Genomic DNA, 26170 nt, shown 5'->3' with positions numbered 1-26170 from the left:
AGAGTCCCAGCCTCGGGTTTTAAATCGAAAGCAAATGAGCAACATCCCGCAGTAGGACAGTAAATCCCGTCTCTGCCACGCCTGTGCCTCGCTGGGGGCCGCGGCTGGCTAGCCTCACAGAGGAAAGCGTCTGACCCGCCCTGAGGTTCAGCCAGGCACAATGTGCTCCTCATCTACTGGGGCACGCTTCCACATTACCGCACAATATTAGATTTATTTTGTTTGCAGGCAGCAATGTGCACGCTAACATTATACATACTAAATGGATATTCACTGAAGTAAAACAAAGTTCAGTTCAAGGGCTTGGCTAAGGGCTACAACAGCAGGAGTAAAACCCAACCTGTTGGTGAGATAAGTCCAAAATGCTGGCCAAAAATTTGATTCAATGAAAGGGTTTGAATGCAGGTTGACATATTTACCCTGCATGACCCTATTGCGTATGGGATATTGTGAAATTGTTTTTACATAAGGGCTAATTTGGCTAAATAGAGGGCAAATATGGGAGCGGTACCGGGTTTCCCAGACCGATATCGGGTCGTGTGAGCGCACCAAATCCGAACAGATCACTTCTGGGTCATACTCTCCCCACAATGGGGAATGGGTTTTTGGAGGGGAACAAAGCAGGCGAGACGCGCTTTGATGTGGTGCCTCGGCCGTTCCCAGGGCGGCCGAACGGCCCCGCCCTGCAGGCTCGGCCTGGCCCTCTTCCAGCCGCTCCCGGGCGGGGCCAGGGGGGGCGGGGCGAGGGCGTTTGATGTCCGCTGCGCTGCGCTGCCCGCCCTCCCGTTTCGCACCTCCCCTCCCCGGACACCGCGGTCGGGTCCGGCCCGGGTTCACGGCTGCCCCTTTCATTGGCTAACCTCCAGCAGATCAAAGGCCCGCCCCCCGCATTTTCACTCTGGAATATCTGACCACTATTAATAACAACTGTATTATTTCTACTGTGGCACAAATCGCGGCATTTCATTATATCTGTTAAAATCTGTTATCTCTGTCTATAACTACTATATCTTCCCTGGTTGAGGTATGCATCCACATTAAAAGGAGGGACAGAACTGTGGTCCCACTGTAAGGGAAATGGAGCGAGACGTCCAGCCTGCGCTGGGCCAACACGTCCCCGTCGGCCGTGGAAATGCCAACAATGGCGGGGCGGCTGAAAAGCCTTTCAGGCCCCAGACTGAAGTGGATCCTACCCTCTGACTCGGCACAGTAAATCACCGGCGCAGGCGGGAGAGCCGCGGGGCTGAAAGGCTGAAAGAGGAGGGGAACAGCGGGGCACTCACAGCTTGTTCAGGCTGTCCAGGCCGGAGAAGGCCCCGTTGGTGTCCTCTATTGTGCCCGAGATGTCGTTATGGTCCAGCTCCCTGCGGAGACAGAGAAGAAAGGAGCTGAAGGAGCTGCCTGCCAGGCTTGGACAGCTCCCTTTAGCCCCCGGTGGGGATGGGCTGGGACTACCAACGTCTCAACCTCTCCTCACACACACACACACCTGGGACATAACCCGAACTGCTCCTCTGCAACTCTGCCTGTGAAGAACATTCCTCCCCCCCAGGGAAAAACAAGATGTGCAGCATAATTCAAGCATAACTTTTCAAAAGCAGAAAGGACAGGCTGTGCTATAAGCCGTGTTTAAGGCATTGCTTAAATTCCATCCAATGGATGGGGTAAGCACTGTGAAACTGGTGGTCATTGAGTAAAATTCGGTATGCGACAAATTGCTCGCATCATAGCATACAAACCCGGAAAACCATGCAGGTAGCATCAAATGGGGGAATAATAAAAAACATTCCGATTGAAGTTTCACAAGTCGCCAAACACACAGCGTGAACGGACTGCGCGATGAGGCTTTTTTTTGTTCGGTTTTGTTTTTCTTAACGGCCTTCCACCACTCTGCCAGGCAATCTGAGCAAACCGAGCATTTGAATAAAAACGGCACAATAATGCACAAAAAAAACGGGAGCCGTTGCTTGGTGGCGCGCTTTGTTTTCCGCGCCGTCAAAAGAGTGCTTTGGGAAAGCGTTGGAAACCCTTTGAGTGTGTGCCCATTTTCTTCCCCCTCTCTCCCTCTCTCTCTCTCTCTCTCTGTCCCTTTCAGTGCTGGGCCGGCCCTTCTTCTGCGAGGCTCCTGTTCTTTCTGGCTGGCTGGGCGTGAAAGGCCGGCGGCTTGTTAATCAGCGCGCCGCGAGGCCCCCCCCGCAGGCCTGACCCCCGCCTGAAAGGCCCGCTGTTCCCGAGCTTTCACACCCTCCGCCAGGCTCCCGCGCCCGGCCGGCCGGGGCCCCCAATTAAAGCTGGCCCGGCTCCCTTTCAGCGGGGCCCGGGGCCGACCGCTCGCCCCGTTATTAGATTAGAGCGGGCCCCGAGAGCGCCCGCGAAGCCAGGCCGCCGCGGAAAGACCCGGAGCGAAGGACAAACAAGGGAAGGAGAAAAGGAAGGATTGAGAGAGAGAAAGGGGAAAATGACACAGGAATGGGGGGCGGGGGGGGGGTAGGAGAGGGGTAAAACAGAGGGTCTTTCACACCACAATAGCCCCCTCTCCCAACCCCCCACCCCCCCCCCGAGTGAACCTCCGCCCCTGAGCTAGAGGGAGGAGATGTATGCAAGCTTTTGGGTTGTCACCCCTCTGAGAAAATGTGCTTAGCGCAGGGCTCATTCTTTTCACTGGGTCCAGACCCCCACCGGTTCGGCCTGTCACGGCTGGGTTTAAAAAGGACCCGCTCTCCCGGGACCTTCCCGACCAGGAACACTCTACACATCCAAGTTTGGTGGGAACAGATCCACACCCCACTCATTCACCCAAAAAAATAAAAAGAGCTGTTCTCCAAGGATTATGTGACAGGACTGGGAAAAGCATCAGACTGCACGCTGACGCGGGCACACAATGCAAATCTAACCACTGCCTTTGGTATGAATTTACATCCATTTGCAAATCAGCCTAATGTTTGCAGACGTTTAGGCCTGGATTTCATCAACATCTGTCTGTAACTTTGACTTGGAAATAAATAAAAGTGCACTGGATGCAAATCCAACTTAAGCACAAATATTGATTTAATCCAAACCTCATTCAAACCCCCCCCCCCCCCTCCAGGTCTGACATAAGCCTTTCTTGCTGATGTGGAACCTTGCATTTGGGGTTGTGTGTGGCATGCAGGATGACTTACAGGTTGCGCAGGGCCTTTAGGCCTCGAAAGGCCCCCTCCATAATGTGGCTGATGGAGTTGTGTCCTAGACGCAGGGTGTGCAGGTCCCCCAGATACGCCAGGCTGCCCTCATCTAGCCTGGTCAGGTTGTTATAGGACAGACTCCTGCAGGAATACACAAAACAAACATAGATTGAAGGCTTTCCGCAAAAAAAAAAAAAAGAAAAAAAAAAAAAAAAACACTGCTCGGTGTGACACAGAATCAAGGAAGCCTGTAGCTATATCCATTTTACACTCTCTCAAACACTGCTCAAATGCCCATTCTCTCTTGTGGAAGAACGTCCTGTGTCCCAGCCCTACTTCTCTCTCCAGGTGTCAGTCAGAGCCTCCTATTCTCAGTATCACAGTGGGGATTGGTTAAGCAGCCATGCTGGAAAGCAAGACTACTGCAGTTACAGTAAAACCAGGCCATACAGTGTAACTGCTCCACAACCGCATTCAAAGCTAATCCCCAACTCACGTAAAAGTACAATTAGAGAAGGTGAGAAGGTTGTTACGTCATACGCTGATGCATAAAAACAACGGTAAGGAAAGCTGGGCAGGCTCATGTATCCCCTCTGTGACTCAGCAGACCTGGACAACGTGCAGAGATATGTACACTCGCATATCTCTTCCCTCAGAGGACCCGTGTAATATCCACAATCGCACCAACACAAGATTACATGTTTCGGCGTATATGTTTTGACATGTGAATGAGACTCTGCGAGTACTTAAGCGTTTTCAATCCAACCTGTCATTATGGGATAAAGGAGGCTTATCTTGAGAAAGGCACCCGATATTGTACTTCTAGTGACTAATTTGGCCTCATTATCTGCGAGGGAGCGGCCTGGTCGACGCAGGGCAAGTGGGTCAGGGCGGGGCGGAACTCACAGCTCCCGCAGCCTCTGGCAGAACTGCCACCCGTCAGGGTTGATGTGGGAGATGGAGTTGTTGCTGAGGAAGAGCTGCAGGAGAGCGGAGAGGCCGTACAAAGAGCCGCTGTTCACCTCCGTCAGGCTGTTGAAGTCCAGGTGACTGCGGAGGAAGAGCAGCATGTCAGTCCGTGTGGAACTATGGGAAACTTAGTTGTTTTTTTTTTTGTTTTTTTTAAATGAATAAAACAGATGGAAAGCGCTGATGCATTGGATCATATAGAAATTGCAGTGGATATGCTGAGAAACAGTTTTGTGTAGTCATTTTCCCAATGTGTTCTTAGTATCGATTTAATATACCGTAAATCCTCAAATTGTTTTATTTACTTAGGCTGCACAAAGCACAGGCCTTTATTTGGGGCAGGCTTGTATTCGAGGCAGGCCTTTATTTCTTATTAGGCTACTGTTGTAGAATTTTATTCTTAGAAATAAAGTAAAAGGCTACACTTAAAGTGGGCCAACACTGTTCAACACTTCCTGTAATCGTTCAGAAATCAATTGGTGTAGGCTAATCAGGAACACCGTTTGGTAAGTCATAGTGTCAGTCTTAACAGACTTAGTTTATTGCAAATATTCTCAATCACATGCAAGTCTAGAATAATAAAATAAAGATTTTCGCTTTGGTTTGGGATTTAATTTACTTTTGGACCGTTTGATTCTATTGTTAAATGTTGGGACTGATGGGCACTGAAATCTGGGGGGTATTTGATGGTTCACTGTTAAGTTTTATGCAGTTGAAAGAGTGTCGGGATTTCCACCCGTCTGTTTATTGTGAGCCAAGGCAGCCGCTTTCATTCATTCATTGAACGTGCGCTGTGCTGTAAATACATGGAAACCTTATTGTGTAGCCAAGTAGCTTAAATTGAGTAAATTTTTCATTTTGCCTGATTTACTTTTTATTAAATTCGTAGGCTGGAATGCCTTGCGGCAACAATTGTGCTTCAGCCTTTGGCAAGCTACTCAGAAGGGGGGTGACTGGTAGCTTGAGAGCAACGTGTTGGAGACCCATGGTGTAGGACAACGACTTTTCATTGGCAACAGTATTAAACCAACCAACAATATAAAATATTAAGAAGAGCTCTTTTATTTCATTGAGTTAAATCGAAACAATGTCTTGGACTCATGGACTGATAGCCCTACTGGTAGGCAATATTACCCCGGCTTGTATTTGGGGGCCGGCCTTTATTCGGCCACGCCCCCGGCTATTATCCGAGGCCCGGCTTCAAATAGAATCCCGGACACAATTTGAGGATTTACGGTATGCATGATTTTTTTTTTTGTTTTGTTTTGGAAAGATCTGCTCATCTACTAATCTTCTTTGAGCCAACTATAGTACAATACACTACCTGAAAAAACACCCATGAATTGTCAGCCTTTATGTAAAAATAAGGGGTGTGTAGATCAAAAAGCATTGGATAATTTCATTAATAAAATATCACATAAAATGTTTCCTGGTGAAGACGAGGCTAAATATTGCAGTGTAAAGAATGGCGTTATCCACACTGAGTTCATTGATGCTGTAAGTAAGGGCTTGATGTATCACAATGCATTTGCAACACAACATCACTTGTCATGCAAATAAAGCACATTTGAATTGAATTGACAGTAAATGAGCTCAGAAGAGTAGGTACATAAGCAGAGGAGACACTCACAGAGCCTTCATCTTGGCCAGCCCCCAGAAGGCGCCGTCGGTCAGCTTGCTGATGTTGTTCCTCTGGAGCTTCAGCACCTCCAGGCTGCTCAGGCCCTGGAAGGTGAGCCCCTCGATGAGCCTCAGCCTGTTCCTGTTCAGCTCCCTGCCAAAGCAAAGCAAGCGGGGACGCGCGGTCAAGCGCTGCGACCACCCACGCAGCCGCGCGGTTCTACGGCGCGACCGGCCGCGCCATTACGCCATCAGACTCCCGAGAGCAGGCCGTACAGGAATTCCTCCACGGTGTCTGTTCTTCCAGGGACCGTGGCGTGACCTCTAAGGTTGGAACGAGGGGGTAGGGTTTCAGAAGAGGGTTGAGGTAGGGGCCAGGGCTGCTACAGTACATTATCATTACTGCCCAAAAGTGAACACGTGTACTTAGGTATCACAGGAGGCCCGGTATATGCACCTTATCTAGGGTATTCTATTAAGCGCCTCCGCGCTGTCTATTGTGTCTACCTCTTCATCCATTCACCCTCACAATGCGAGCTCGCTCTCCTCACGACCATCATGGGAGCTATCGGCACCTGGTGCATAAGAGGTTTGGTATCAAAGCCACAAAGCACCAGTCCTGTAAATGCTGCTAGGTAGCCTTTGTGTAGGCCGCCGTGTTGTACCGAGTTGGGAGCGATAGCGATAACGTTTCTTTTTATTTATTATTTTTTTAAGTGTAACAAAATAAAAAACGACCGGGAGAGAAACCGAAGACTCTGGAGAGATGAGAGCCCTGTTTGGGCGAAGGAGATTTCCATTACAGGCGTCTTTTATCACGTGCGCACGTGTTGAGATACAGATGTGTCCGTGAGATCAGCGCGCTGGAGGGGCTGCGATGTTGGGGAGGAAAAGCGCAGCTCCCCTGAGAGACGTGCAGTTTGGGGCTCATAAATCACCCTTTATTGCGGCCGGGTGTTTACAAATACACGTCGCCCGAAGGGAGGGGGAACCGAAGAGCGGGCGAACGAAAGAGTGGGGCCTCTCGCGGGGGAGGACGGTGGTGGTTTTTTCCGGTGCGGGAATCTCGGGTTCCCGACAACCCCCCCCCCCTCCCCGCTCGCCGTACGAAAGGGCAGGGGAGTGAGAGCAGTATGAGGGCGATACTCACAGCTGTGTCAGTCGGGGCAGCTGGAAGGCTTTGACAGGAAGCTGGGAGATCCTGTTCCGGCTCAGACGCAGCACTTGCAGGGTCGGGGACAGGCTGTGGAATGCGCCCGACTCCACGTGGCTGATCCTGTTACTTCCCAAGTACCTGCAGTCACCCGCACGCACACGCACACGCACACATTCCCACAGCATTATCAGCAAATGCTAAGTGGACTAACTCTCATTCTCAGTTCCAGTCAAATATGTCATTGCTTTTGACTAAAATACATTTCTGTGCTCAATTTGTCTTGCCTGGTGCAACTGAGCCAACCAATATGACCAAAGGGGTCATCTTGAGTGCACCTCAATACAAAGCTCAGTAAAGCGTAGAGACTTATTTGAAACCAAAACAACAACGTGTTTGATCCAGTTCCGCTCTGTTAATTCAGTGTCATGTTGATAACACAATAAATCAATAACAAGAAAATTGAGATATGATAAAATAAAAGAAGAAGACTAGGAAGAAGAATATTATGAAACCCAAAAATCATAGCATGCGTATGAATCGGATCTATGCGCAAAATGCTATAATGGAGATGACAAAGGGTATTTACAGGTATTTGATGGGAAGGCCAGGGGAGAAACTGTGACTCCGGATCTCAGAGATGTCGTTGTTGTTCAGGTCGAGCGTCTCCAAGGAGCTGAAGTCCTTCAGCACTTTCCCGTCAATGCTGCGGATCTTGTTGTGGTCTCTGTTAAAATACAAGAACCCATTTTAACTAGGCACAACCAGGCTGGTCCGTCACATCTGAACACAATGGACATGGTCGGACGGTCTCAAAAAGGGAAATCTGAACGCTGTGGGTCAAATTACAGTATCACAAAAAGATGGGATGGACATTGAGCATTGAGTACACTTTTAACCGCTATGTCAGGCATTCCATCAGTATTTTTAAGTGTGACTGTTCCAAGATGATTTTTACAGGAAGGTGAGATCTGACAGTGGAGCAGAAATAGTTTTTGCAGACAGCCCACTGAGCCTGCACTGAAGGAGGGAAATCAGGCGGACTCTTAAACCATGACGATGCATGAGAGACCATGACAACAGGGCTGCGTTCTGCATTAACCAGCCCAGCCACGACACAGGGGGTCCCCTCTTGGGCCAATCAAAGGCTTCTCTCATGGGAATGTGTCAATGGGCCTTTTGTTGCTGGGAAGGAGGGGGGGGGGGGGGATCTTGTGTCAATAAGCACTCCAGGGTGAAGGAGAAGGAGAGGAGAGGAGAGGAGCAGCGGTCTGGACGAACGGCCATTTGTCACCAGACACTCCACACTGACCGCCAGTGCACAGGCTTCCCAGAGGAACCCTCGGCCAACGGTAGACACATAACACGTCTCCAGAGCTGTCGGGCTGAGAGAAAGCCTCAGCTCCATAAAGCCAAGCTGTTAACATCATTTGATGTTTCGGGATAACACGGGAACAGCTATGGTCACACACCATGGGGGAAAAAAAGCATTGTATACATTTTCCAGATAAGACAACACACACAAAACTGGGGGATTAGATTAGGACAGGCAGGACACACGAACAAATGGTGTAGCATTACTGGCCTATCGGGCTTCAATATTTACTGGAGAAGGACTGTTCGCTGTATCATAGCTGTATCTAAGCATGAAAACCAGGGAGGGTAAAAATACTGCACTTTTATTTTGGTTTGTGCAGAAGGAATGACAGGGAACAAGGTTCACATCTGCCATTTATTTTGGCGTCGGTGCAAATCCACCTCCAAGGATGGAATGGGAAGCACTTGATCTTTTCCCCTCCTTGGAATTCCGGTCACTTCCTTTGGTTTCCCACTGTGGAAGACGTATACGTGTGTGTGTGTGTGTGTGTGTGTGTGAGAGTGTGTGTGTGAGAGTGTGTGTGTGTGTGTACACAAACGTACTCGCACACACTCACCCAGTCTCTCACACACACTCACCCAGTCTCACACACACACACACACTCACACACTCACACACTCACACACTCACACACTCACACACACACACACACACACACACACACACACACACACACACACACACACAGCTCTGTTACAGCGCACAGTCACTAAGGGACACTGTCACACGAGCCGAGATCAAAGCCAGCGGTGTGTGACACGTACGGCACATTCCTGAGCCGGCTCTTCCCCGAGCCCTCGGCTGGCGTTACAGCGCGCTCTCCTCTTCCAAGCCGCCGTTCAGCGTCAGGAGCGGCTCATCTACCTCCCACAATCCCCAGCTCTCGGCCTGGTCGGCAGCCAGACAAGCCAAACCGAGTGAGAGCCAGCCATGTTGAAGAACAACACTGCAGCAGCAATCTCCAAAGGCCTACTCCACTGAAAACCATCAGCATTCCTCAAAACCAAGGGGGAAATTCTACTTTCCTCTCATGCTTCAAGCAATACAAGAAATTTAATTCCTTTTTTATTCAAGTAAGTATCTTACAATTGTGCAATACAGTGCTATACTGCAAAAATGTCGGACACACGGACATTTGACTGCACAATGCAAGCCGAAGAGAAATGTACCGTTAGCCATTTACTCTGCTCCAGGTTGGGAGCATGGGGAGGAGGGTAAGGGGAGGGACCCCCTCCCACCTGAGTAAACAGTGATGTAAAGGGACGTGTCGGGGCAGGGCAGGGCACGGGTGTGGGTGATGGGAGCCAGGAGAAACTTCCAGGCTCGGCAGGAAGTCCATTGCTGCTGCCCAGCGGGGGGGCATGCTGATGGAGTCTCAGCCGGGCAGGGGGAGGGGGGCGGGTGGGTGAAACCAACAGCTGCTGACCCTATGTTCCATCTTAAAGGCCAAACGGCCCCTGCAACACAATGTCTCTCCCGTTTCACCCCCAACACATTAACGGCAGAATGGTTTACACAACGCTCATCTCTCCACTGAAATACAAAGAACGGCATGCCATCCTGGTTTTGGCATCTACATTAGGCAGAGCCAGTGGACTATAACGGATAAAACAAATAACCTAAGAACTCAGGCGGGAATGGGTCGGCGTGTGATTTTTGCCATAATCGCTCTTCAGTGGCCTGGACTGTGGGAGTTATCGGGGTACGTTTGATCCAGGCACACTCATTAATCCCGCTAAAGCCCCATGGTGGGGAGATTAGCAGGGTAGTTGGTCTAGGCCACGATTAGCTTGTCTGCTCGATGAAATACAAAGTGACCACCATCTAGGGGCCAGAAGCTCATGGAACAAACACAATCCACCCGCAGGCCAGAGAGGGACTTTCTGTAACCTTTATGAAGAGGCCTGATCTGTCTATACAGCTCATAAAATGGGGCCCGCCAAATTTGAAGCCTGAACCTGATAGAGCCTTATTGGTGAAATGAGACGACAACACCATACAGCACAATAGAAAACAGCGCAGTGTTTTCTGCAGGAAAGCTGCTAGGAAAGGGTCTTACGATCATTTCTAGAATTTGTAGTGTATCGTTTTTCAAAAATAGCTAATTAAAACAGCCGTGTTTCCGCATTCATGCTTTTTACAAGCACATTTTCCTTCCGTTACACGAGGTTATAAAGTATGTCACTTGCAACTCATTCCTTCATTGCGTTTGCATACATTATGTTTATAATGTTCATATGTAACGTAATGATCAGAACAGGCTATCTTTAGTGGCATTTTTTTCTTCCATTAAATGTGATGTCAATGTTTGTTTGTCTCCTGCTCTGCCAAATATAGCATTTTTCATTTGCTAGTTGAGCTTAACTGAACATTGCACAAGGTGATTTAGTAATATTTTCTCACTCTTGCTTCTCAGTAAAATGGGAGTTCCTCCCGTGGGAGGGTGTACAGGCTGAGATCCCCAGCACCAAGACCTGGACAGTATGTTCCTGTCCTCAGACCATGACCTGCTGAAAAGCTTCTCATCTGTGCGGTCAGCAGGGTCCCCACCAATCTCATACAGACCCCAGCACAGTCTCTGGCACAACATGGAGTCCCAGTATGGCTACTACTGCAACTGCTCAAATGTCAAATGCACAGACAAGCACCTCTGACTGAGGGTACAGGCTAATCAAACAGCATTAAGAATAAATCAAAGCCACAAAAACCCAGCACCATTTGAAATCTGTTACTGAAGGTCAAATTCCATTATGCCTTTGCGTTTAGATTGCGCCGTCCCCTACAGCAGTCATCTTGAAGCGCTCTGCTCACACCGGCATGCAGTGTGGAAACCAATTCCTTGCGGCCCAACCGAACTTGGCGGAAGGTACACGCATGAGGCAATCGACAGCTGCTCCGGAGCGCAACAGCTAACTAGCTGGCATATGCCACGACGGGGAACAGAGTTTCATTACGGACGTTAAATCTCCCGTTTCAACAGAAATCTGAAAGGGGAGCCGGCTTTCATGTTTGCGACAAATGCTTTTCTGCTACAGTGAACCTCCCGTTCCTCGGTATCGGAGGACCCGGCCGTTTGACAGCCTTACAGCTGGTGAATCCGGGCCGACAGAATTGTGCGAACAGTGTGACCCCAGTGGATCGACAGCAGAGATGGGAACCGGCTCACGGAAACAGAGACCGCTGCTCCTGGCCAGTGTCTCTAGTGTCGATGATGTCATCCTGCCCCAGCTCCTCCCCCCCCCCCCCCCCCCCCAGGCCTGTATACTGTAAGGCCCTCTGATTGACAGCGGCGGCTGTGGGTTCTACACCCTTCAGCTGTGCAGCTTTGTAAAGCTATGCCTTCCCATCATGCAACACCGCTCCACAGCAACAGGCATCCAACCAGTCCCAAAAAAGTAAATGTCTTACATTGATGTTTGTGCAAACCCTTTTAAATATACCGGTACACGCATTCAAGGGTTGTATAATAAAATATGCATCATGCAAAAGATAAACTTTTCTTTAGCAAATGATGTATCTTTTTTTTTTTTTTTTTTTTTTATAAATAAAAAAATACATATATCTTATATGAATACTCATGAGGCTATCAGTATAACTGAAAAAGAAGTCAGTTACTGATCATGAAAAAGTTAAGCAGAATTACAGCGTGAAACTGCTGCCACAGGGGAGAAAAGGATACCAGAGTACACGCCGGCTCTGTGGATTACCAAGGAGTGAAGCAGAAACAAACAAGCAGGCCCGGCTCATGGAGCCAAAATGGGGGGAAACAGCCTGTGGCTCTTCTCTGTTCTGCTCGAGTGAGAACCTAGAATTCTCCAGAAACTCACGGGGAGTAGGCCAGCTTCAGAGAACAAGACTTCACTTACCAAACAGGCCCACAGGCAGGACAGCACTGTGATTGTGTGTGTTCAAGGGTTTGTGTCCACATGCGCACACACACACACGCAGACTCACAGGCAAAAGCAAGCGTGCACACATAAGCACACGCGTGCACATACAAACCAAATGGGGCAATAAATATCTTGCGAGATGCCAGCAGAGGCAGTCCCCACAGGCTCCCTGTTACCAGGACCCAGACAAACACAGACCTCCACAGAGCGCAAAGGGACCCCGCTAGAACTCTACAGCTAAAATCAGGTCAAACCTTTCGGCGCACTTTTCCATGCCCCCTTCACCCGAAGACCAGGGCGCTTTAATGCGCACCATATCCACATTCAAAGGAAAAACACAGTTATAAAGCCATAAAACAGTTGTTTAAACAAACCATGCGCTTTCATTTAAGTCTGGAACAGATAAAGTCAATTCATGCGAAATTTCATGCCAGCGATAGTTCATCCAGAAGAGAAAAAAAAGAGGAATGTTTCTTTTTCCCTTTTTATTTTGCATTCTTTTGTTTGGAGGGCTGCTGTAGTCATCTCTCACAGGGTCAGAGCAGGTCTCCCTGACCTGCACTTTCATTCCCCTATAGGTCTCCAGACTGCGTCGCTAGGAACGGAATTTCCCAAGCTTTAACCGACAAAAGAACCGCAAACTTGATACTGTTCGCTGATTGGTTTCAGCTCTGCCTGCAAAATGGCTGTGTGCCCAGGGAGGAAGAGGAGGGGGGGGTTTATCTGTGACGCTGGAACTGGTTTAAGACCGCTCTCCTGTTTGCAGAGCCGTTCAGAACCTGTTTCGGGGAGCCATCAGTTATCCATTATTTTCATGTGTACTCAGACCTATCCAAACATTTTTAAATCCGGGAAAAGGCAGCAGTTTAAAGGTCTGCTTGTCAAAGTTTATGACTCAGAAATATTCGGGCGAATGCAGGGGAGTGGCTTATTTCTTCTAGCCGGACTAAAGTGTCAGAATTTCCTGCGAGCTCCCTGTTTCTGTTTGCTGTCATGATCGCCTACTGATGGGAGAGGAAGGGCCAGAACTGAGAACCAGTATTGTGCAAGGAACACAACGGTCTTCTGTCTGTAATTAAACGTGCAAGGACACAGGCTACAGTGCCAATGCAACCACCGCACAGAGCAGTTCTCAGCAGACAGCTTTCTCAAATTTATCTAGCACCTCTGGACAGAATTTCAGCGCAGTGGAATCCAGAATGGGGCCTAGCCACTGTATCCCAGGCGGAAAAAATTCCTTCAGCAAAATACACGACCGGATAACATCGATAATATGCACACAAAAAAGTACTGATAGAGTCTCAATAATAAACAAGTGAGAGTTTACTTACAGATAAAGGGAAACGATCTTCGAGGAGGCTTCTCCCAACGATGGAAAGGAAGTCATCCCGTTATGACCCAACCGTCTAGAGAGGAAAAGAAACATGAGGCCGGTACAGTAATTGTGCACTGTATCCATATCACATTAAATTAAACCGCCATCGGTCTTAGCATGCACAGAAGTCAGTCACTGGATTTATTTTAGCATAGCACCATTCTCAAAGAAGGGTCACAAGACCCTTGGCAAACAAAAATGGCTCGCTCGATTATAAATAGTATTCCCAATAAAAACCTGATAAATAACCTATGAAGTAATTATGCAGGGGGATGTGTAATAGCTGAGAGAAAGAGAGAAAGTTATTATCTAGCAATTAAGACCCTGATAGGTCTTCTCTCTGTATAAAATATTTACAGTTTTAGTCTACCAGTCTGCTCTCTGTGGTAAATGGTAAATGGTTGGCATTTATATAGCGCCTTTATCCAAAGCGCTGTACAATTGATGCTTCTCATTCACCCATTCATACACCAACAGCGATTGGCTGCCATGCAAGGTACCGACCAGCTCATCAGGAGCAAATGGGGGTTAGGTGTCATGCTCAGGGACACTTCGACACAGCCCGGGCGGGGGATCGAACCAGCAACCCACCGACTGCCAGATGACTGCTCTTATTGCCTGAGCCATGTCGCCCCCGCCTTTCACACAAAAGCAGTGTGCAATAAAAGGACAGGACACGGTCGGGCCAGGCGAGAGAGGGTAGGAAAACACCCTCGTAAACGCCGCACACTACCTGTCCTTTTGGCCAGACGTTAAGCGCATCGTGTTCTCCGCGGTGCAGCTTTTAATAACAGCCTGAACGCCCACATTAAGTATAAGGGGACTCCCCTGGGTGGCCCGTGTGCTGGTACTGACGGGGGCGGACGCATTGAAGAGCTAATGAACATCATATTCATTTGAAAAGCGTTTCATTAGGACGGACGCAGAGGCGCAGTCCATTAGGAACAAAGAGGGGCACTTTGCGAAGCGCCGTGTTAATGGATTAGTTGTCTATTCCTGATGGATCCTGTTATGAACACAGGCAGGTAGGAGGTGACACACTGCTGATGCCAATGGATAGAGACACCTGAGACCGTGTGTGCGTGTGTGTGTGTATACACATTTAGTGGCTACCTGCATGCAGAAGGTCTTTGTGTATGAGTGTGTATGTATGCTCATGTGTACGATGCGGTGCTCCTTGGTCTATCCGTGCAGAGGTCTCTGTTCATTTAGGATACTCACACTTCTTGCAGGTTCGGGAGGTTAGCCAGAACAGCAGTATCGATCGCAGTCAGTTTGTTGTGGCTCAGATTTCTGTAGAGAGAGAGAGTGAGAGAGAAAGAATTAAAGAACGAGTGAAGACTGCTTGTTCGTCCCTCAATATCCTCCTCCTCTGAGTAAGAGAGACAAGTGTAGGCCTACAAGCACCAAGAAGAAAGAGGAAGTGCCTCTCTGTTCCCACCTGCCCAAACTTCCTACGACATTTCTGAAAGACGGATTACACTGTACCTCAATGAGCACTGGCCAAAGCCCATAGAGACCAGATTCCTTGAACAGCACAACAAACCCATCACCCCTTAAAATCAATAGCCTTCAAAATAACCTGCCTGTCACTTTCTGAGTAAGGAACTCCATTACTGAGTCAAGATTAGCAGCACAAAATTAGCAATACATGAACCCAAAAACCAATATGTTGGCATACGGCCTCTGAACAATCACGTATTTTGACAATGGCAATGGAAAAAACATGCATGCTGGTACATGCACACGAAGACACAGTTACAAATGGCCGCACACAAAAACAAAGCTTCTCACTCACACCTGCATATTCTCTCTCTCTCACATGCACACACACACCCAGACAACTACACATTCCCTCTCACACACCCAGACAACTACACATTCCCACACACACACACACACAACTACATATTCCCTCACACACACACACACACACACACCCAGACAACTACACATTCCCCACACACACACACACACACACACACACACACACACACACCTCCTCTACCCTACACCTGACCCACACATTCTGCTGGCTGTGCTCAGGGAGAGGGGGCTCAGATCAATACCAGGCTGCAGTAGGTATGGCTTTCCGCCCGACTCCCAGCTATTCATCTGTATAAAAGTCAAGTGGCAGTTTAGACTAACAGCGCAGTTAACAGCCCAGTCTATATCCATACCCTAACTGGAATTAAAGTGCAATTCGTCTGCAGATTGTGTTTCTGTCAGAGTCCGCCCTTCCTCTGCTCTCTCACAGCTGCCACTCTGAGGCCGGAGCACCGGGGATTGGATATCCATCCACACACACACACATGCACACACAGATATGCACACACACACAGATTGATGCACACACACACACAAATAGGCACGCACACACAGATAGGCACTCGCACACGTGCGTATACAGACACACACACAGACACACACTTGTGATGAAACGGTCATTAAGAGCATGATACAGAAGTATTTTCTCTTATTGATGGTTTACAATTGTGCTATATTTTTCATGTAAAGGCAACAGCATCGGAATTAATCTTACTTCCTGCAAGATTACATTACATTACATTACAGGCATTTGGCAGACGCTCTTATCCAGAGCGTACAGTTGATTAGACTAAGCAGGAGACAATTCTCCACTGGAGCAATGCAGGGTTAAGGGCCTTGCTCAAGGGCCCAACGGCTGTATGGATCTACACTGGGGATTGAACCACAAACCTTGCGGGTCCTAGTCATGTACCTTAACCACTACGCTACAGGCCGCCCTAAGATGTGGTGTGGTGTGACATGAAAATGAAAAGTCAACCCTGACATTGTATATTTATCCAATTATATTATTTATATTTTAAAAAGCCATCTCTCATTCTTCTCACTTTGCAAGACTTCATGCTGGTCTTATTCATAGCACATCAGTAAATACTTCAACAAATGACCAATAAAATTTTACTAACAGCAATTCGCCAAAATGTCAATAACAGCCCTTGAGCTCACTAATAAGAGCAGGAAAGCTGAAAGTGGTAAACGCAGGGGTGCGAATCGGCCAGTTTTCAGTCAGTAATGTACCACTGCCATGAAAAGAAAACCCTACAGGCGACATTTTTGGACAAGTTGAGACCGCGCCAGGGCCGGGAGGCCGGCGCGTCGGAGCGTCTCTTCAGCAGACCAGCCCCGGCGACCCATTCCTCAGCCGCCCCTACCTTTCACCGGCCGCTTTCTCCGCCGTTGTCATAACACGGCTTTTTCACCGACGCACACAAAGGCACCTCACAGAGCGGCCTCGGACCAGAGCGCGGCGGCACACATTCTTGGGCCGGCCTGTCGAAAGACGGCTCCCGCTTTCCCAGGTCAGGGCAGAGCGAGCTACCAGCCGCGCCGCATTCCACGCTTCCGCACGCTAGAACGCCCCCTAAGCGTTCTCACACGGGAAAAAAAACCCCGCCTGCCTCGCTTCAGACGGGCGAGAGGGAGCGCCTACGTTTCTGAGGGTGCGTAAGCGCTATGCGGCGGACCGCGTCGAGCAAGTGGTCGGCTAGGCTAACGTTTCTCGGGATACATAAGCGCTATGTGGCAGACCGCGTCGAACGAGCGGTCAGCTAGGCTAACGTTTCTGGGGATACATAAGCGCTATGTGGCAGACCGCGTCGAGCGAGCGGTCGGCTAGGCTAACGTTTCTGGGGATACATAAGCGCTACGTGGCAGACCGTGTCGAGCGAGCAGTCAGCTAGGCTAACGTTTCTGCGTGCAAAGTGCTGACGAGAACATGACGGTGCGGGATGACTGACGGCTGAGCGGAAGATGCGAGGCCTCGGTAACCGCCAATTCCCCCCCCCGGTCCGCCCCTCTCGCGGTGAGGCACAGATAATGGCCCGGTCTGTTCTCCCTGGAGGTAAGACTTTGACACGCCGGCACGGTGTGATTGAGCGCTTGGCTCTGCCGTGCCATTGTGCTGCGGATTGCTAAATTGCCGTCCTTCTTACAGGAGGCAATTACCAAATTACACTGAAGCAAAGTGAAAAATTGCAGGGTTTTGTAAAATGGGCTGAGCCGGAGGGCGGAAAACAGAATGTCGCGTCTCACCGCGCTGAGAAAACAGCCACGCCAGGCTAATCTGTTACAGTAATCATGCCAGTGTTTAACAGCCTGCAGACTGCCGCAAACGACCAAAGCAAACCGTGCCGCTCCTCATTAAAAGCGGCACGGGCTCCCCGTAAAAGCAGTGAAGAGCGTAGCTTTAGGCCAACAAGGAGGGGAATGAGATATTCTGATGTACGCCGTGCTCGTCGCAAACCCACCAGCCCTGCTACTGCTCCGGCCGCTTCATCATAAAAGCCTCCATTACCATGACACTGCAGTCAGTGTGCAATGACCAACACACAAGAGTAATGAGGGGGAAGTAATGCCCTGCCTGGATGGCAGCTCCATTAAGAGGAATTCTCCTGAGGTTAGCACAGTAAAATCTACTAGTAAGAGGTCACACTGTGGCTAAAATCTAGGAGCAAACACCCGCAATTGTGTTAGTGCTGATAAGGCAACCGCTTTTTCCTGAATGGCTGCTTTGATCACTAAAACAATAATTATTTTGATTTTTTTTTAAATCTCATATCTATAGTTATAGTGGCTTCCACTATGTTTGACAGTCAAGACCATGAAGGAAATGCTCAGAGTGCCGTATCGCACATCTGTAAAAGCGTGCGTCAGAATCTCTTCTCCATCGCTCGGAACCGCCTCTGATCTCTGTCGGGCTCTGAAGGCTGAGGAGGAAGCGGAGAGGGAAACGCGCTTTGTGAATGAAGGGATCGCAGCGCCGCAGAGCTGGTGCCAGAGATGGCGATTACGGCCCATTAAAGCACACACGCCAGCCCTGTTATCAGGTGGAGCGAGGCGGGGCGCGGCTACACTCGGGGCCGTCTCCAGGGGCCCCTGTTTACGCAACGCAGATTTTTCTCACAGTCGGTTTGCTTCGCCTCGCTTATCGTGCGGTTAGCGCCTACTGTAGGAACCCGCGGCGATAACGCAGCTCCTTCCTGCGCGGGTGGGTGGGGCCGGAGATTACAGGTACTGAACCGGACTGTACTCTGTACAGAACCACGGGCTTCGCGGCTGGAGGCATTACAAATGGGATGGGGAGGGATACGTGCTGTGAACTTGTGACCATAACTCGCATCACATTTTTCAAGGTTTAGGTTTTTTACTATTTCACACTTTTTACTCAAGGGATGGAAGCAGTGTGTATGGCCATAATCAAAGTGACATGAGTGCTCAAATCTGATTACATGAAGCCAAAACACACAGACTCCAAACTAAGGCAGGTGAGGAGAAATATGGGATTTTAGCTGATAATTGGCAGACTGTGCAATCTGTCAATCACATGCAAAATGGAGTCTGAATAAAAATGGAGGACGCATAGCTTCTGAAGGCCCAGACCTTTGTTTTTTTGTTCTCTCAGTCTCAATCTAGTATTGACATTATGATAAATGAGAAAATAAATACACCTTAACGGTCTACCGCAAGACTACTTTATCTTAGAATAAATGGAATTCCCCTTTGTAGAACAAAAAACAAGAACATTTTGATTGCTAGTTTCAGTTAAAATGCTTTAGTTTTATTGTATTGAGGAGATTATTTTTAAATCAATTTCTTTAGCCAACATTTAGGCTACTCCTCTGCTAAAATGTAGAAGTCTGCGCTTTAAATTGAGTGGAAATAAATGCCACTGCTACAAATGAGCAGACGAATGGCTGAACTGAAAGGCAGTCATGTGTTTCTCATTGTCCTTCCCGAGAGAGTTTTCCACAGAACGTGCTTCATTCCGTCCTCTCCACGGCCGGACTGCAGTCCTCAGGGAGGATTCTTCGCCCTTTACCGCCATGGCCGCTTCAGCTGACGAGGCCTAGCACTGCCCCCCTCCCCCTCCCCTCCCCTCGCCTCGCCCACCCACTTGACCCGCCCTGCCCCGCCACCTCTCTCAGACAGACAGCGGGCGTTTCACACCATCCCACTGTAAACCTGTCCGGAGCAATCACTCCCCCCTCTCTGGATGGATAAGCCTGTTTTACAGATTCTCACTTAATTTATAGGCTGTGGCCTGCCACTCTCCCAGAGCCCGTCAGGCCCTCCCGCTGTAGTGAAGCGGACTTCAGAAACATTCTGATAAATCCAGTCAAAAGAACTGCAAACCGTTAGTGTAGCGAGGTCAGACAAATATTTCCAGCCCGTTGGTCTCTCAAAACCCACTTCAGAAACATGCCCAATTTTTTTTTTCACTTGACAACAATGAGACAATTATGTTTTCCTCCTCCAAAGCACGGATTCAGTGCTGAATGTGCAAACCCATGCCGCCACTTGTTGTATCTTTCGACACACACGCTGTACTTCCCCCCCCTTACCGACATACTTTTCGCCGACAGAAATTATTTATTGCACCCTACGTTGTGTATAACCGCACCCGCGCCACGTTTTAAAAGCGGCCTGAGAAAGCGACAGATTTTTTTCAGCCACAGGTTGAACTTCAAAATAGCCCAACTGAGGGCAGAGTAACGGTGGAAATTTACATTTGGAATCCAACAGCTGTGCAGTTGCATAGGTTTGTCATGTTTTCAAAAGTTCTGATGCAATCATTTTCCTGTCAAGGTTTTTTTATGGCTGGTTGAGTTACTGAGTAATTAAAGGTAATGAAGACTGATCATATCACAGTGAAAATGTGTCATGGAATGCTATTGGTTCAATTGAACAGTCAATAAACGCATGATAAGGTGGAAATGCAGATAGGCCCAAAACCAGCTTCAACTACAGAAACTTACTGAATCTGGACTAAAGTCCAGTCAAGAGGGCACTTGACCCAGCAACCCAGTAGAGCAGATGAAGATCCACTTATGGTGTGTTATCTAAAAGTCTGGCCTAGCTTCTTGTGTGGAGTACCATCCTCCCTTTTAACCTGGGGTGCATTTTCATAAACCCATAAACTTGATTCTTTCAGCGCACAACCCCAGCAAGAACACAGGACACCACAGAGAACGCATCAACTTGGCCTTGAGTGAAAATGGGTACTAAAAGCTGACATGATTCAGCAAAATTTCTCCAACTTAGCAGACTTTCACTTCCCACATTACTCATTACAATTTTCACTATACAAGCTTGTTTCTCTTCGCATCGGAAAGTTGGGATATAAAATCATACTTACGATAAGACCTTAATGATTTATAGGTAAAGAAAGAAGCCTTCTGTGACAGCCTGCCTACCCTTACTGATAAGCAGAGTGCGAACCTCAGTCTTTCGAAGTGTGAAATGATGGCAGTGATGGCCATTTATGATGCAGCTTGGAGATGAGGAGATACTTTAATGCTTCTCAGTCCAAACAGTAATAAACTAGTCAAAGAATAACCTTCTGTTAAAAACAGCGACTGACAGAGATAACCCAGCCCAGCTCAAACAGATCCTGGCACTGAGCGGTGTATTTTAGCCTCTTCCTGTCGTAAACTGTCATTTACAGCCAAGCAACAGTGCTAGCAGAAAGGCCAGGAGACGCACTACAGCCCAATCACCAGAGGAGTAAAAAAAAACCATGATTCTCCAAGGTGCTCACACCACTCAAACACTGAGGCTAATCGCACACAAACACATGCTAGACCAAGGGTACATCCAATATGAAGTACATTAGAGGAGATGTTTTCATGCCCACACAGGAGAAATAATAAAAGCAATAAAAAAAACGTTTGGTTCACGTAAAATAATCAAATTCCAATATTGTACCGCGGGCTCAAAGAATCATCCTCCCCATTAACTTCCAAATAAATCAGGACAGCTCACAAGCGTTTAGAGAATATTTGTCAGAGGCTGGGGAAAAGAGAGAGCCTGGAGCAGCTACACCCATGTCTGACCCTTCGAAATCACCCCTGGTTCGATGTCCATGTTTAAATGAGTGCTTCAAAGCTGGGGGTGATGGTCTCGGCACAGAAAAAACACAGGCCCCAGGCACGACATGAACCGGAGTGCAGCAACAGCTGCCAAGTGCCCAGAGACAGGAAGGAGAGGGAGGCCGACTTCTCCAGACCCCCGAGAACGCTCAGGGAACGGGCAAGGAACCCGCATTTCTCCACTGACACATGACCCCCACTTCACCACAGCGATTAGCCCCCTGATTATCAGAAACCTGCATTGTTCTTCTGAGAAAGAACATTTCATTTTTTTTTTCTTTTTAAATACTTCTTTCCAAGTTCTCATTCTTTTTGTTTGTTGAAGCATGTACTTCAAAAAGGCTATAGGATTAGTAATCTTTTCATGTTATTCTTCTTCATAATATATAGTATTTTTGTAAACCGGAAAACACTCAAGACTAATTATATGATAATTGAGCCTCAGGACGGGGGGGGGGACTGATTTGTAAAAGAGTAAACTATAACTTTGCTGCTGCGTGGAGCCAGCGTATTGCTGTGCAGACGTTTTCCTTTTCAAAAGAATTGTGGTTTCACGAAGACAGCCGAGGTCAATAAGGTTTAAAAGCCGTGCTTTAGAGCAGAATGAATGTCCGACTGTGATTAAACCTAAATCGTCAGCCCCTCAGACTGCAGTCTAACTCCGGTCTGCCGTGTGTGCGCTTCTCTAACTCTCCAAGCCTTTGTGTTTTTCTAATGGCTTTCCCAGATTTCCAAACTCTAACCAGATGTAGAGAATCCACAGATGATTCATCCATCAGGGCACTTTGCACACACATGCTCAAGCAAGAAATGTCTGGAACTCCAAGGGGCCCAAATGGCAAACAAACTCATGAATAATGAATAATCACGAAACTACATTATTCATATTGAATAGATGCACGAATATATAATCTTCTGGTTGATCACCACTTTCAAATGTTGAAAATTAGACCTGAACATTTACACACAATTCTATTCATTGTTATCTATGTATGCAAATGACAGCTTCCATATAAATACTTATTTCATGAATAATGGTGCTTTTGTATGCATGCAGACATTCAAGACATTTGGTTCCGTCTTTTGCAATTCTGCTAATTCTTCAATAACTTTCAGGCCAGCCTACACTTTACCATGAGTAACTGCGTTTAACATGTTCACTTCAAAATACATCTGACGAAAGAATACGCTTTAAAAATATTGTTTGACGAGAGCAGAGTTCTGACTGCAGCAATGTCCAATGTAATTCCAAGAAAAACAGCTGGCTTAGAAAACGGTGTGGAATTCGTATATGGGGACCCATCGTGTCAGAGAAGGAAAACACAACCGAAAAAGACCCAGAAGACATTTTGACGTTTTCTTGCACTAATAAACCCGAGAAGTTCAGAAAATAAACGAAACATTAAAAGCTCTCTCATCACCGCGAGATTACAACCCAGCCTCCCAATAAAAGTGAGAGAAACCACACGCAGTGCACACGCCTGCAACAGCGCTGCTCCGTACTGGTGCTTGGTGAGAGTGGCTGGCACTTTGCCTTTACAGAGCAAACGGACACAAGTTGTGTCTGCCCCAAATGTGCAGTGACACTGGCCTGTATTGGTCTTTGTTTTGTGTTTAAATTAACACTGCATACTCACTGGATCAGTCCAACATCCCTTCCACTACCTCAAATATATCAGCCCATCCACAAACTATATGGATCCATGCATCTGCACAGCATCTGGGCAACACGGATCAAATAAGTGGAAAAACTCCACGTTTTCTGCCAATCTACCCATCCCAAGCATTCCAGAGCACAATTTCACAGAACAGCTTGTACAATTTCCATTCCAGATACAAGTGAAAAAGGTATGATTTGCCAATTTAAATTGTAACTAATCGTAACAATTACCTCTTGTTTACAATGTCCAAGAGTGATTTCAGATGGACTGAAAATAGAGGCAGTATTTTTAGTCATAATTCCTTCTCTTACTGCCTCGGCACTGTGAGGCTGAGGTGGATATTCGGTCTGGCCACATAGCTTCATAGCAGGCAGATGCATAACATGTCGGGAGAGCGTGACACTGACAAACCGCTTTCAGGCGGTGGACTGAGAGCCTTCCCCGGCAGCCAGAGTACGACACTGCACAGAGAGGCTTGTGGCCGCAGCCTCCCGACTGCAGCGCGCCGTCAACAAACCAATTTCCTGTCGGGGAAACCCTGGTCGGGGTGTTTACAAACACCAAACACCCAGGGCTGAATGGAAGTGGCAAGCCCCCGGGTCAGGCTTGTGTAAGTTATGACTCCCGTCTCTCCACAAACACCACACTGCGGCTGCCCGAGGTGGAAACCAGCAGCCAGCTCCTTCAGGAAGCCACTCAGGAAGTGTTCGGGGGCTGATGGGATTGATCCAGTTTCCGCCGTCCATAGCGTGTGCAGTGCGCTGTGGGCCGCCAGTATGACTAAAGGCTGTACTTTCACTCACAACTGGATCCCGAATAGAGATTATACTTCACACATCAACCGTTTGGAAATACTGGCTGTGTCCCAATACACCGGCATAGAAAGAGGTCAAAATTGATATAGTGCGCACGCACGCACGCACGCACGCACGCACGCACGAACACACATAGAGAATAAGGCCTACTGTACTGCAGATGCTTTCTTGTAGCTCAATAAATAATTGTATTTCTAGGTTGTTCAAAATAATTGTATACTGGAGGAAATCTAGCAACCTACTTTGAGGCTAGTTACTTAGCAGAATCGTTTTGCAAGTGTTTAGCTACTCTTGTTAAAATATCACTGTTCAAGGAATGGCATTTGACTGCCAAATTTGGGTTCCCGTGAGATAATATATGGTTTGTGCGTTGTTTTGGTTGCCCGTTGATGATACTGGAAGGCATCCCAGTATTTTCCAGCTGTCTCTACCCTAACTTGCTTACAAACGAAAAGAGTGTTCTGTGACATCAGCAAAATGCCAGTCCTGATGGAAAGGAGAATGCATTTAGAGACTTGTGTTTGTTTCCAGAGCAATTCAACATGCCACCCAATGCTATGTGGTTCTCGCTGACTCTAAAGATTATTATAATGAAAGCAATGCCAAGTATACTTTGACAGCACAATAACAATGTTTCACAGGAATTCCTCCATCCCCCATCATCTAATGTGTCAAAACAGGGGTATTTATGCACAGTCACCAGTAGGAAGTTCAAAACTAGAAGATTATTTGCACATAAATTAATGGCGGTCAATTCAAATTATTGGGTGCTTTCTTTCAGGAAATTTTACCTCCTGCTTAAAACTGTAGTGCATACAACTGTCAATCACATCAATTGTATTGTCAAAGCTCAAAAACATTTGTTATGCTTTCATTACAAACACTTCCCACTTTTGTGATAAGCTAAATATTCCTTCAGCATTGGCAGCACAGATATAAACACCAAGTACTATTTGACATGTCCACAAAAAGAAAAGTACTACCCAAGAGCATTGTAGTTAAAAGGAACTGCTTACTGATGAAAATAAAAGTGAAGTGCATTAAAATGCAGCAATCATTCAATATATCCCAGGTCGCCCCATCATCCATAGTGACCTTGGGAAGAGCGTCAGAGGCCTTTCTTCACCTAAACAGGAGGATATGTTTTGACAATGGCAGCAGAATGTTTACTCAATCCCGATGCAACATTGCAAACTAGTTTTCTTGAACTTGTTGGTGGGTTAAGTAAATAACACCTTGAAACAAGTCGACACCTGACCAAGTCAACTTTCCCGTAAGCTTCCTCATTCAAGTGTCACTTTCCAGGTCACTGGATTCTTAAGCACATAATCCTGAAGAGAGATGAGATCCTTCCATGCATTTTGTAAAAAAAAGAATTCCCAAGCAACATTATGGAGATCTCTCAAACAGAGACATTCCCCTAGTATAAAACACTGAGCACATACTGCAGAGATAGAACAGTAGTCCTGTCCTTCCAACCAAAAAAGCCTAGCACTAGCAAGCTCAGTTGTCCTCATATTTTAACAGTGTTACATGCAATTACTATCTGAATTAAATAGAGTATGGTCAAGTACGGGAATAGACTTCAGTGATGCACCACCACTACAACTACTAGGCCTACTAGCTGGTTACCTACACATTTCATGGGATGATTTATCTCTTGAATTTATACAAATAAATCAACCAATCCCCTAATCAAGGAGGGCTGAGGGTTCCGAAACAAATGTGAACAGGCCAAAAACTTCCCACTTGCAATTTATAAGATCAATAAAAAAACTGTGCATGCGTTTAAAAAATTACTTCTTAAAAATATGTACATTTTCCACATATAACGGTGACCCCCCTCCCTCCCCTAGGATGAAAGCTGAAAACCTGTACTGATGCCATTCCTTTAACTTCAAATGACTTTTTAACCCACCGATTTTGCATACAAACATGACACCCACCTACTTTTGTTTGCTCAAGTTGGTCTCGAAGCAAACAAAGCACAGCTGAGCAATCATCCTCCTCCACTACAAAGCTAGAGACAAGAAAGAAACTTAGAATTTTCCAATATAGTACAATATGCAAGGAAAAGTATTAGCTTTGAATAGTGATATTTTAAATATATGTTCTTAATTAGCCCAGGTAATGTTTGGGTGTGCTGAAGAATATTTTAGATATCATTTTTGACAACCTGTTGGCTTTGCAATGACAGGAATAGGGGTTTGTAGTCTAATGCAAGAAAATACT

General features: G+C 47.3%; 1 protein-coding gene across 1 annotated transcript in view; it reads right to left on the bottom strand.

Moving 5' to 3' along the window:
• The window catches only part of lrig1 (leucine-rich repeats and immunoglobulin-like domains 1), a 41085-nt gene that overhangs the window by 9370 nt on the left and 5545 nt on the right, over positions 1-26170 (bottom strand). The window contains exons 2-9 of the mRNA XM_061219420.1: positions 14771-14842; positions 13506-13580; positions 7496-7633; positions 6904-7047; positions 5764-5907; positions 4071-4214; positions 3162-3305; positions 1284-1364 (exon numbers count right to left, since the gene is read on the bottom strand). Coding sequence (XP_061075404.1) covers positions 1284-1364; positions 3162-3305; positions 4071-4214; positions 5764-5907; positions 6904-7047; positions 7496-7633; positions 13506-13580; positions 14771-14842 — 942 coding nt within the window. The remainder of the gene's footprint in view (positions 1-1283; positions 1365-3161; positions 3306-4070; positions 4215-5763; positions 5908-6903; positions 7048-7495; positions 7634-13505; positions 13581-14770; positions 14843-26170) is intronic.

This window comes from Conger conger, chromosome 14, assembly GCF_963514075.1.
Source record: "Conger conger chromosome 14, fConCon1.1, whole genome shotgun sequence".
Taxonomy (NCBI): domain Eukaryota; kingdom Metazoa; phylum Chordata; class Actinopteri; order Anguilliformes; family Congridae; genus Conger; species Conger conger.
Note: the sequence above shows the minus strand (reverse complement) of the source record. Positions and strands in the feature narration are given on the sequence as shown.